At 46.5% G+C, this 13,443-nt stretch overlaps 1 protein-coding gene across 1 annotated transcript in view; it reads right to left on the bottom strand.

Moving 5' to 3' along the window:
* Positions 1-706: 706 nt before the first annotated feature.
* rims2a (regulating synaptic membrane exocytosis 2a) overlaps positions 707-13,443 on the bottom strand; it is a gene marked incomplete at both ends in the record, with an annotated part of 136,497 nt that continues 123,760 nt past the window's right edge. The window contains 5 exon segments of the mRNA XM_080005848.1: positions 707-910; positions 1,027-1,166; positions 1,273-1,374; positions 1,467-1,579; positions 1,757-1,898. Of these exon segments, the coding sequence (XP_079861974.1) occupies positions 707-910; positions 1,027-1,166; positions 1,273-1,374; positions 1,467-1,579; positions 1,757-1,898 (701 nt within the window).

Here is a 13,443-nt window from a genome sequence, read left to right as displayed (position 1 = left end):
TTGGGGCGCGCGGTTGATGCGCCCGTCCCCAAGTGGTGGTCTCCAAAAAAAACCTCCTCCTCGACTGCACAGCAAGGTCTGTTGGCGTGGCGTGACCGAGCTTCTGGACAGGGACGCCGTAACCTCCCTTCAGATACAAGTACATCGACATCAAAGGAAACAAATGGAAACAAAACAAAAAAACAAAACAAATAAAAACAAAAAAAACAAAGGTCAAAGCAAAAAAACATTTATTGATTTGTTGTTTTTTTTTTTTTTTTTTTCTTTTCTTTCGTCATTCAATAAAGAAAAAACAAAAAAGGGCTCCTGCAGAACTGGGTTGTGTGGTTCCCAGTGCTGACCCACGCCCCGGCCCCGCCCCAACCCCACCCTCCCCATGGCTTCAGACTGGATGAAAACCTGGAACTTGACAAGATTCCTCGTGCTAAGGAGTTCATTCCAGCTTCCTCCAAAAAAAACGGCGACAACGGACGCCTGGCATTTTCCGGCCACCGGGGTTCGCTCGCCTCGCGCTCCCCCCCTCACCACCCCCCTCGGCTGGCGCGACCATTTTCAAATTTATTTTTTTTTGCTCAAAACACAGGGTCACGTTCACACCCCCGAGAAACAGGCTCAGAAGACACAACATCAAGCATGCAGTGTTACTGGGGGCGCGACCTGTACCTCAACACTGGCTGCTACAACAATGCTACCAGTCCGCTTGCTGCTATGACCGAGAGAAGCTGTCCAGCGAGGATTGGGAAGCTCTTCTTGTCAAGGGGGCCAGAGTAGGGTCCACCAGTGAGGAAGGAGGAAAGAGCTTGAACCAGCCAATCACCATGTTGGACAGGTCCAGCTCGTCTAATAGTATCTGAACTGCGCCCATGAAAGATTTATGGTCCATACGTCCGTAGTCCCCCCACACGATAATCTGCGGAAAGGAACAGGGGAGATCTTCAGGACACAATCAAAGACCGTTCAAAAGATTTGGATGGATCTCCACAGCTGCTTTTACTTGCTGAACCTCCAAAGGGAAGCCGCCTTTACCTGTAAAACCTTCCCTCCCGGACTCTCTTCAAACGGCAGTTGCTGCTGGTAAAGAGGGTCCAAGGTTTTTCTTGCTACTTTTGTCTTCTTTTTGGCTATGCAGGCTCCATTTTCCAATAGGTAGACCTTTACATATGGCGCTGCGGACGAGAGAAAGTGAACGTTAGGACAACGTCCACGATATAAAAGGTTGTCGGATAAATGGAGGAGGGGATATTCCTTGACGGCGAAGGAAGCCGAAGGTACCTGGCAGTGCCTTGGAACCTGGTTTTCCCACAAGGCCGCGGGCTCTGATGACCTCCACCTCCAGCGCTCCTTTCTTGTCCACCATGCCGATCTGGATGTCGCCTGCAAAAAAACACGCATTCACGGGCGTTCAGGGGTTGCCGTCGGAGATGCTTGAGAAAAGTGGGCAACGAGTTTCGTAGCCTCCGTCTCACCCATGGGTGGAGTGGCCAACGTCTGTCGTCCGACCAGCTGGGCGGGTCCGAGGCCGTCCAAGAAGTCACTGAACTGGGCGTCTGAGGAGAGCCTCACACCGGGGAAGATGAGACTGGAAGGAGAGAGGAAGTCACAGCGGGTGTCATCCGGGACGTGTCGTCATGTAGGTTTTAAGAGTTAATGGGCTTTGAGCGAAACATTAAATATTCTGCACTTTCGCCGTGGAGTAGAGCCGTCGCATTTGAGCCGACCCACTTGAAGGGACGACATTCTAGGACGGCGCACTTACTTTCCCTCGGAGCTGTAGCTGTTCATGCTGCCGTCGGTGGACTCCCTGCTGGCCTGGCGAGTCATCCTGCTCCTCATCTCCACCGCCAGGCCCGTCTCCGTGCTCCTCTGGATAGTGCTGCGCAACTTCTTCCCTCCCGCTTCTGCACAAAACAACGACACAGAGAGAGAGAGAGAGAGAGAGAGAGAGAGAGGGAGAGAGAGAGAGGGAGGCTTGTAAACACGTGACTTTGAATCTGAATGACTGATTCGTAAAGCGAGTTATGCGACCGAGGTCCCCGACCCTGATCCAGTGGAAAACTCATAGAAACCAATCGTCGGCAGGAACGATCCACTTCAAAATCATCTTCAAGATGAAAGGACACCGATTCACCAAGTTCCGCTGAGTCGTGGCGGGTGGTGTGTGTATGTCCCTTACAGCCATTCTACTGTAACAAACGTCCTACCTGTGTGTCTGTGTGCGTGTGTGTGTGTGTGTTTGTATGTAGATGATGATTTCCCGCGTACATGGAGTGGAACACAAAGTACAGCGCTCACATGGTCTGCGCTGCTGGCTGCCTGCAGGGGGTCTTCTGGGATCCGTGCTGGGATCCCGAGTCCGGTCCCTACCTACCAACATCCAGCGTCCCCCCGTCACCCCCCAGCTGATCCAAGACGACAGCTGACTTCCCACATTAGCCTTGTTTGCTACTTATTTCCCCCCAAACCCTCCGACAGCCTCTGTTTTTACGGCCACGTGGCTGTGGCTGACAACTGGCGCACGCACAGGCACACCCAATCCACCCAATCCACACACACAGACACACACACACACACACACACACACACACACACACACACACACACACACACACACACACACACACACACACACACTACATACTTGCATACATACTGTAGAGACATAGGCAGTCCGTTCTAGTGCCGATGCATATGCAACACAACACAGATAATACATTCAAATAGCAAATTTGCATCTCCAACTTTGTTCACGGGGGAAGACATTTCAATCTTTTCACAGAAATTTAAATTCAGCGACAAACATAAAAGAGAACAGAGAGCTGAGATTTGCTGTCAGATACAGTCAGCCAGCTCTCCCGTGGTCCATGTTACCGCCCGAAAGCTTGGGATGTGAGCTGGATATCTGCTGCCTCTGAGTGTTTACATTTCGGCAGGCTGGCCAAAGGTTACACAGTAGAGTGCACAGGTCTCAAAAACTCCAAAATATATGATACAGCGCCGGGATTCACGCCCATGTAAAGATATACAGCAATGGGAAAAAACCGGTTTCAGCCCGCAGGGAATTTGGAATTTGCTGCTGTGCTTAATGACTGTCAAGGTATAAACTTCAGTCTCAATACAGATTGTACTGTAACAAATCAGGTGCAAAATCATTGTTATGATCAATTCATTCTATCAGATGACTAACCTAAGCACTATCACACCTTCCAAAAGGAAGTGGGTTTAATAATTGCCGATATGGAAAACGAAAGGGCTATTCTAAATGTACCATTTCAAGGCTTAAAATGCCTTGAAAAGGCCTTCATCAGCATGCTCCCAGTCCGTCCTCATTATCACATCACTTAAAAACCCTCATCCTTACTCCATCTTATCTCCCATCAACCGGAGAGAAAGAACGGAGACGACTTCCTGTCATAACTTGCAGAGATGACAGCGACAGAAAAGAGAACCCGGCAATCTCAGTTCTCCAGCTGTCCTCCGGCCCCCTCTCTCCTTCCAGCCGTGACGTCGGTAGCAACCTGCGGGTGTGATGCTCCAATCAGAGGCCGGCCTCCCTGTTATCAATGAAGGCCACGCTACGCTAGGAGGAATAAAAGGAGAAGCCCGCTGTGCTGCGGTGTTTGTATTTGCACTGGCGTCGATCGGAATCGTTCTCAGAGGGACTATATTGTGACAAGAAGGTGACTGGTTTGAAACCCTCCCTCAGAGCCTCGAGGCCCCGTTCTTCCTTGGGTCACTGCACCAAAGCACTGCTTGGCTTTTGGGATTGAGAAGCAGTCGGTGGTGCCCACAGAAAATGTTCAATGGGTGGCTGGAGGAGGCCGGTAAAACAGTGCCAAAGAGAGAAAAGAAAGCTGAATTTCAGTAGATTAAATTGTGTAGCCCTATAATGGGAAGGTGCATTATACTGATGGGTCATTACTTAGAGTTAGAGTAATGCCAAATTATAGGAATTCTTCAATCCGGTCAAGGACTGAATATTTTCAATAATATTAATATCAACTACATGATATGACTATCTCATTATGATAATCAAAGATCTGTATCTTTGGAAGAGGCAGAGAAGGCATTGCTCAGAACAGATAATGTGTCCCCATGATCTAATTTCCCCTTGACATATGCAGAGACTAATCCTTGACCTATGGTCTGACCTCTGGAAGAAAGAAAATTCACCATCCATCGTGCTAAACGGCATTAGGAGAGATAGCCACGGTATGCTGTTGTATTTGCATTAAGGATGTGCACTACCACCCAAACTTAATAATGATTAGCTCTAATGAGGATGTGCCACACTGCCTAGCTGCCTCGTGGCAACATCTTATTATTTCAAACATCCTCATTGGACGAACAGTATTCTAGCCAACGATTCTTTAAGTAGAAAGCGAAGCAGGGCTATCTAATGACCGAGGCAGCTGCAGCGGAACATAACATGCACGCAGGCAGACACGCACACACACACACACACACACACACACACACACACACACACACACACACACACACACACACACACACACACACACACACACACACACACACACACACACACACACACACAGGACCCACTGGTTAAACCAGCTACACTGAAGATGATGAGTACTTTGACATTGGATGTCGACCACATTACCGGAGCTCAGTTTGCCTCCGCATCCCCCATCAACTCCCCAGCCTCGCCACTTTCCCGAGCCCTGCAACTGCTTCTCCTCTCCCCCTGCCGATCCCAACCACCCCCCCCACTGCCAGCGCCCCATTCGAAAACTGCGTCTGCGAGCATCTTACCTCCGTCCTCCTCATCGAAGGAGTTCATGCAGGGGAAGTAGACGGCCAGAGCCTCGAACGATGCCGACAGACTCATCTTGCTCTGGGAGCGCTGGATCCGCATCCCCGGAGCCGGTGCAGCAGCATCGTGCCCCTGCCTGCCCATGGTCACCGCTCGCTGTCCTTCTCAATGGCAGGAATTGAACACGCAGATATCGGCTTTATCTTTTTTTCCCCCTTTCTTTTTGGCTGATTTTGTTTTCAAGTCAGATAAGCCCTAATAGGAAGAGGGAAATGCTGTAGTGGGTCAGGTCTTGTGGGGGTCCCGGTCCCTATCTAGCTTCCTTTGCCGGAGCTTAGGAGAACGCTTGCTTCGGCTGCTGGGTCTCGGAGCTGTCTGCGTGCTTGACGTCTCTGCTGCTGCTCTCCCTCTTCTAACACTGCGCAGGAGGGAGGGGGGCAGGAGGGGGGAGAGCCGCATCCCTCTCCTCCAATCAGAGGGGCCGGCTTCACAGGCGCACCTTGGTTAGCTCTCCAGACGAAGGAGCTCTACCCGGAGATACAGCTCTCCGCTCCCCCCCGGTTCTTCTCTTACCCCCCCTTCCTTTTCTTTCTTTTTTTTTTTTAAAAGACTCTCTATCCTTGTTTTTTTCACCTTTTGTCCCTGTCTTTTCTCTCTCTATCGTCCCTCCATTGCACCCCCCCCCCATGTGTGTGCCCCATCTGTGACACACACATCCACATTGCCCTGTAAAAACAAGCTGTCACAGCATCCGCCAGCAGCATTGCTCTTCTGATGCTGCCGCTCCGCGGAGCAGGACTCGAACACATGGTGGCCATTCGCAATTCACGTGCTGCGCCTTCACATACAGAGCGACAGCATCGCTTATTTCCGCGCTTTCCGTGCATTTGGCGAAACACAACACACCTTAAGAGGGCCTCTCGACAGTTGTAAGGGATGAAAATTCACCTCAACGGCTGACAATATCTGTCCTTGAACTGACCTTTGTTTGGGCCACAAACGCTACTCCCAAGCAATCTGGAAAAAAAAAACACCCTCTGTTTGAAATGCTTCTTCTCTGAACGCTCTATCTATTTCTACCATTTACAATAGAAGTAGGTAATTCTACAGTGAAGAGAGAGAGAAAGAGCTGTTTCTCGCATGTGGTCCATGAGCTTCCGCTCAATGTTAATGTTATGGGTCGTGTCTGCGAGGGGAACTGACACCAGAGAATTGAATGAACTTACATTCAACGAAAACTTCACATTTTCTAGTGTCAGTTCCAACCTTATACAAGGGGATCAAGCGCTCGCTGTTGCGACACTTTTCTCTCTGTCCGGGAACCGACTGCGACTGTGTGTTTTTTTTTTTTTACCCCTCTTGCTCGGGATAACTGGCAGTTTGGGCTCACGACGAGCCAAGTGTGGCGCTCTGTGCGATCCTAAATTTAGCACTTTGCCTTGTATTATCTCCGGAGACAACACCCATCTCTCAGAGAATGTGCAACCTACTTCCCACTCAATACACTGCGTCCCCTTTAGATGCAGGCTTTTCTAGGTCAACATGGAGCAGGAGCTGGGAAAAAAAACGAAAACCAGAAAATTTCAAAAACCTCTCTTTGTAAAAACTTTGTAATCTGACCCTCAGCGGAGTGTATGCGAGTACCATTTTATTTTTCCTTTTACTAGTTTCATATATGTGTGATCCTGTCTTGCTTTTCAAATTATTATTTTCACCCATTTCATTTGTTTAAACATCTCTTAACTTTTTTCTACCTTGTGAAGCACTATGCAAGTTATGTTTTGAAAGTACTATATAAGTTATTATTATTATTATTATTATTATTAAGTACAACTGAACGACTGCACCATACGCCACATACACCACATTGACAGTGTTTTCAGTGTTTTAAAGAGCACTTCAAACAGACAGACATCTAGGCCATCTAAGGCTCAATAGGATGTTTATTGCTTGGTGAGAATAATAAAATGAAAAGGGGTGTAAACACTCTTTTAAAAACAGGCAGTCTGCCTTACTGGTGGAAGGGCAACTGCCGAGCGCACGTGCGTCACCCAGTCAAAGGGCAGAAAGGTTGATAATGGTTATTGGACACTTAAAGGTACAAGTATGGGATATCGTTCAGCCAGCGAGTCATTATAAAATAAATAACCCCTAACAATGCTGAATTTTCAGCAGTGGACATGTTTAACGCGAACTCACGCGATCAACAAGTTCTGCACGTGTTGCTCCTGCACAACCACTGTTTCTTTGCAACGCGGCTTGTGGCTTTGCAGCGCAATCAGACACATGTTCACACCTCGTGTGAAAACTGGAGAAGGGATATTTATAACACGGTTAACACTAAACATGAATTCTTTATTGAGAGAAAAAAGAAAAAAGACAGTCGAACTTTCCTCATCTTTGTGTTCCCTCTTGTCTTTTATGTGGTCAGTTCCCAAAAGCTTGGCAATGGGAGGGTAGAGCGACTATTCTGTTTATGTTTTCTATAGTTTGCTGCCTAATGAATGCAAAAACGATGCCCGTCTGCTGCCTAACGCAGGATTGATGACGCATGAACCACGTTTGAGAGTCTATCCAGTGCGTCCGAGCCTCCGGAACGAGCCTCCGGACGACGAGAATAGGTAGTCACGATGGTATTTCCTTTTCGCACCCTCTGGACTCTCTCTCCACGTGGCCGCGTAGAGAGTTTAAGCGGGATTCGCTGTCCAGGGCATCTGGCTCCCGATCGACGCCGCCGCCACCGAAACAACGTATGACCCAACAAGATCACAGCAGCGCCTCAGACACCAGGAATCTCGACCACCCACCCCCCTCCACAACAGCAACAAAACGGCGTAACTTCCCAGAAGCGGTACGCATGTTCCCGTCTGGCCGGCGGTGGCGGGGGGGCTCGACTGATTGATGGGCCGAAGCGCAGCGCAGAGTCAGAGCGGGAGTCTGGCGGTATGGGAGTGTAAACACCGCTTAATGGAGGCTGCTGACACTGGCACGTGAGCATGTTCTGTACCTGCAGGCACACAGACAATCACACACCAACATCTCTCTCTCTCGGTCTCTCTCTCGATCTCTATGATCTCCCTCTGCATTCCTGCTGTCGGACTTGATGCAGGCCAGTCCCGCGGTCTGGAAGTACAGCTTCCCTTCCCGTACGCCTCGGACGCGAGTGTCGCTGTGCAGTGCAGACATACAGTACATCAGGGCAAACCTTATAAGTTGCATCACATCACTGCACGGTCCGATGCAATACTCTATATAATATTTTATTTCTGAATAATGATCTGATCTGATTGATCATGACCGTTGTCACGGGCAACCACTTCTCTGCCTGGTTTTACAACCGCCGCTTCACGCCACTAGTTACGGCGGAGGCAACGTCTTGTGATGCTGCATCGAAACTACAATGGAAGACTCAGAGAGATGAAAGCAGATATGTCCCATTTCACATTAATAACAGTGAACTCATTCATCATATAGCGAGTGTATTTGTTTTTGGAGGCTGAATCGTTTGTTACATTGTTCAGTGTTGTACCTTCTGTTGTTGTGGATATATTTTTCTTAGTAGAAGCTCTTAAGTTAGTTAGTTAGTTAGTTAGTTAGTTAAAAAAATAATTTGAAATCAATATTCCTTCTCAGTGTATTATAAACCCCTTTAGGGTCCTGATGTATGTGACATATAACCTCTTCAATCTTGAATTTTGATCATCCTGTTGGGTTTATTTTGTGATAATGAGCTGTACATTATCCCCGACTGAAATTGATGAATGAAGTGAGTCGTGAGGGGCTGAATTTAGCAATATGGGTTTAAATACATTTCAAAGGTCTCTCTAGAACCTTAACATGTATGGAGACGTGCTTCAACACGCGTTCGGAAAATAACCACACAAATACCCGACACACACACACACGCACACACATGCACACACACACACACGCACACACACGCACACACACACACACACACACACACACACACACCCAGTCACTTCCAACCACTTCACACCTCCGTGAAGGAGTGGCAGGTGTGATAAGTCGAAGCTTAATGGTAGAAAGGTTAGAGAAGTGCTCAGTTCCCTGGCTGTGAACCAAGACAAGCATAAGTATGAAAATCAACCACTGACAGAGGAGAAGGAGACAGAACGGAGAGAGGAGAGAGAGAGCAAGAGTGAGACGGGACATACGGAGAGAAGGGACATAAATGCTGCCAATGCTGAAAGGCGACGGGGATGCAGCTGTATTTTAACAGCACTTTCTGCAGTGCATTTATTATTCCAAGTGGATAGGGCTGGCGCTTGGGGCCGGTTAATATTTCCAATTTCTCACTCCCTTCAAAACAAACCAGCGGAGAACGCAGAAATTGGGCGGTGTGCGCGTGTGAGAAATGAAGCGCAGACGGTGTCAAGGCAGCATGATAATTTCTCACGCCGAAAGGGGAATTAAGGCCGTTTCCCATAGACTTTTATGGACAGGAAAAAATAAAGATGATCACGCACGGGATCCATGACACAAATAACCACAAAGCCTCAGTGAACACATGTCTCACCAGCTTTCCTGGTTGACTGACAGTTGTCAGCATCTGAAGACGGTTCGACCGAAAAGAGGAAGCTTGCGGCAGTGGGTGAGAAATCCCCAAAAAATTAGCTGAGGCCACATTTAGTCAGTTCAGATGAAATAAATGGTCTGTGAGGGAATGTGTCATTTCCTTTGCTCTGTATGTTCATGTTGGTGCAGATCTTCTTCATGGGACATGCATGGCCCATCAGGCTCGAAACTGCTTAAACTGTCAAAACCGACATGATGGAACACGCTGTCAACACCTCCATTCCAGATACAGTATCAGTATTCTACGGGATGGTAGTTGGTAGAACATTTAATTGCGATTTACCAAGTACAACTCGAGCATTCCACTGTATAGTTAGGTAGTTATATTGAAAGATTAAGCACTGAAAGACAGGACTGAAACAAACTATTTACAAGTAGAACTTCAAGTAAAGTAATGCTAGAATAACAATTTTATTGACTCAGAAAACAATGCATACTCTCCGCCATTCACCGCACAAGAGTATTTGTATTTGTATTACAATGGAGGGTGAGTCAGTGGAATGGTCTGTGAAACTCAAACAAAGTAAGAAGAGAAGTAAATTCAAGATGATATATCACCAAGTCATCTTTGAATGATATGAAAACATGGAATGATAGTATAGTAGCTCTGTTTCACTGAGAATGGCAATTGCTTTTAAATTACTTGGGCTCGAGATGACCAAATATGGACTTATGTTTCTAAGTATGTATCTATCTATATATATATATATATACTGTATATCTAGATATGTATATTTATTTATTTATTTATTTATTTGCTTGTTTGTTTGCTTATTTATTTATTTATTTATTTATTTATTTATTTATTTATTTATTTATTTATTTATTTATGTGAGTAGATCAATTACATTAAGAGTATATAGAATATGGGTTTTTTCTTGTGTTTCTTATCTATTGTTTCTTAAATAAGTCTGAAATAAACAATCCATTAACCAATCAATTGTTAATGTCAAAACAAAATGATTGAACTTTTGAATTGAGAATAATAGCATATTAACATCTCTAGTATTTGTAATTACTGTACATCTAAAGTATATAGTGTGAACTATATAAAGCACAGTATTGACAAATGTTACAGTGCATTTATCACTGGCAGATCCAAAAGTGGGTTTAATAATTATTTCCACCCCCTTGGCTCTGCGGGACCAGACGAGATGCTGCCGTGCTAAGAGAGTCAGGGGGCATCGGTGAGGAACACTTTTGCGCCGTCACAATACCGCAGAGTCGCCGGCTGCCGCTAGGCACGGACGAATGGCGGCAGCACGATGAGATTTGGCGAGCGTCGGCCAAACCTCGCCATCGCGGCTCTGTCCCCGGTCCGTACGTGTTTGGCTCAGTCCGACGAACGGACGAGCCCAAAGTGTTTACTTTCTACGAACCGTGTCGTACTCACGAGTTTGCTGAATCCCAGACAAACCTCTTAGTCCATGGCATGGAACACAAAACAAATCAAAACAGGAACATTGTGTTGAGTTCATTCATCAGATTGCCTTAAAGTACATTGTCTGTCAGGCAGGTAGTACCATGTTACGCTGTGCCCTGCAGGAGGGAGGGATGAATCCAAGCAGCTCTGATGTTTATGCCATATCTCATGATTAAACATGAACTCGGACAGATTGTCCATCGATAATTACTCAAATACAAACAAGAGTCATCACAGAGAAGTTAATACCGCCATTTCGATGTGACCGATGTGTCAAGTCCAGGATGCATAAAGGAGGTGTGACTTGGTGACGATCGTGAAATTTGCAATTCTGCACTATTTGTTTATTATCGTGTTATCACTGTTTAGTGCCAAACCTCACTGAATTTGGAACAATAGGCATTGTTCTTGCCATTGACTCCCATCTCACTCCTAGGTGACCTCTTCTCACTCCCAATGCAACAGTCCAAACCTTCCCTCTTAATAACATTAAGAAAACATTAATAACCAAGCCAAAAAGATCATACTACTCATCAATCATTCTCCATCACTCATTAAATCTCTGTTAACCCTCACACTTGAGAAAAACTCCAAATGACAACATTTAAATCCTGATTCCCCTCGATGATCTTTATTTCTACTGAGCTGATCCAATGTGCAAATTGCCAGCCATTGATCTCATCTCATCAGTGCATGAATATCTAATATAATATATAATATATCGTTATAATATCTATGAACAGTCTTTGTTTGGTGTCTTGCTTTGTTTAACTTTACAATCCAGGGAGTGTCGCCATCATTCAGAGCAGCAGGCAGACTGGCAGATGTTCGCACAACAAATACGAGCCACCAACTTTTTTTTTTAAATCTTTGTTTAGCAGATTCAGAGCTGGGCTCCGTTTCAGGGACACGGCGTCTAGAAGAACATATTTGGACGCAGTCTGCAGTGATCGACGGCCGTGTTTACAAAAGGCTCCTTTCATCAAAAGGGATGTATAAAAAAAAAAAAACCCAAAAAAACCCTGACGCACCAGGCGTCGCTAAGTAAAGGTTAACTCCAAGGTGTTTGAAAATTTTGAAAGCAACACCCCGGGCCACTCATGTAGCTCATGTAGGGCACGGTGCGGAGATGGCTGATCTGAGAAGCAGGGGGGAGAGGCGGTCGGCGCGCGGTGCCTCGGCGTACCTGTGCTGCCGCGTTCCCTCCATGCATCATCCTGAGAGCCGTGCGTCCGGCTCTGACCCACCCCCCCCCCGGGAGATTAATTAGCGGCTTCGCATCGCGCCGGAGCTGCTGAGCTCGACGTGCAAGATGGATCACCCCGGCTCCCAGCGCAAAGTTCAGCTATTTCAACCACGTATCTGTAGTCGGTCCGGAGAACGAGGCGGCGCCGTGTGCATCAGTGCGTGTGTCTGCGAGCTCGGCGGGGGTATCGGCGGTATCCGTGTGTTTACGGGATTATTCCGAGAATGGTCGTACTAACGTGACACTTCTGGCAAAAATGACTTTTAGATCCAAGGTTCTAAATTGAATGACTCAATACTCTTGTATCAATACTCAATACTTTAGAATTGTAATGTTGTGGCTTCTGATGAATTTTCACGGCTGAAACTCTCATCGGGTAACATAGTAACCGAAGCTTCCCAATTTTAATACACAACTCGCTTATTTCAATACAAAACTTGCCTATTTTAATAGAGAAAAGTAGGCCTAGGCCAAATTGTACAAGCACTGTCTTTAATTGTGTGACTGCTCATGGTTGAAAACAATTTTGACCACATGTTTCTTTGCAAATTTGTTTACACAAGACATGAAGTTCGGCACCCAAATCTCAAGACCTGGTCAGTATGGGAATACATTTTTGAGCAACAGACAGAAAAGTGGGTCAGAAGAGGAAGTGCAGCCGGGTACAGTCAGGGATTTGCGCAACAGAAGCCTATTACAACTGTGCCATAAAACGCTCTCCAAAGTCTTCACAATGACGTCAATCTTCAGCTTTTTTTGTTGTCGCGAAATCTGTGTTATTTGCGCTTTAAAGGCCAATCTCCAGTGTATTCTGCACGTTTGACCTCCCAAGCCTCGGTGACTGGTTACAAAGCCACAGGAGCTGCCACTTTTCAAAGTGTAAGTGCTGATGCTTCTCTTTCTAGGTCACCATCGGGACGATTTGATAAGACTCCATTATTATTCCTAAATGCAGAGTAAAGAAAATACAAGTATGTTACAGTCCCGGTACCTCTTCTAGGGAAGGAGAAATACACTTCAGCTTCAATAGTGCCATTAATCTATCCACGTAAAAGTCGTTTTTGTAGGCCTTATAGGAAAAAAAAAAGAAAAGAAATAGAAACTTTAAGAGTGGCATATGTGACACACGGAGAACACAAACAGATCTGCGGCTCTCGAGGCGGAGAGCAGCGAGCTAAATGGGCGGAGGTGGGGGGTGTGAGGGGGTGGGGGGCTCCGCATGAATGCACACACTTAATCATTCTCAGCGCCTCCATCTGGCTGCGGAAAAGCTGCTGAATACATCCAAAATACAAGCAAAGAATAAGCAGTTACTGTGACGCACCCCCGCCATCCGCGGCACGGTAGGGGGGAAAAATACAACTAAATTGCAGTCGCAAGATGTAAAAAATGACAAAA

This window comes from Zeus faber (genome assembly GCF_960531495.2).
Source record: "Zeus faber genome assembly, chromosome: 8".
Classification (NCBI taxonomy): domain Eukaryota; kingdom Metazoa; phylum Chordata; class Actinopteri; order Zeiformes; family Zeidae; genus Zeus; species Zeus faber.
Note: the sequence above shows the minus strand (reverse complement) of the source record. Positions and strands in the feature narration are given on the sequence as shown.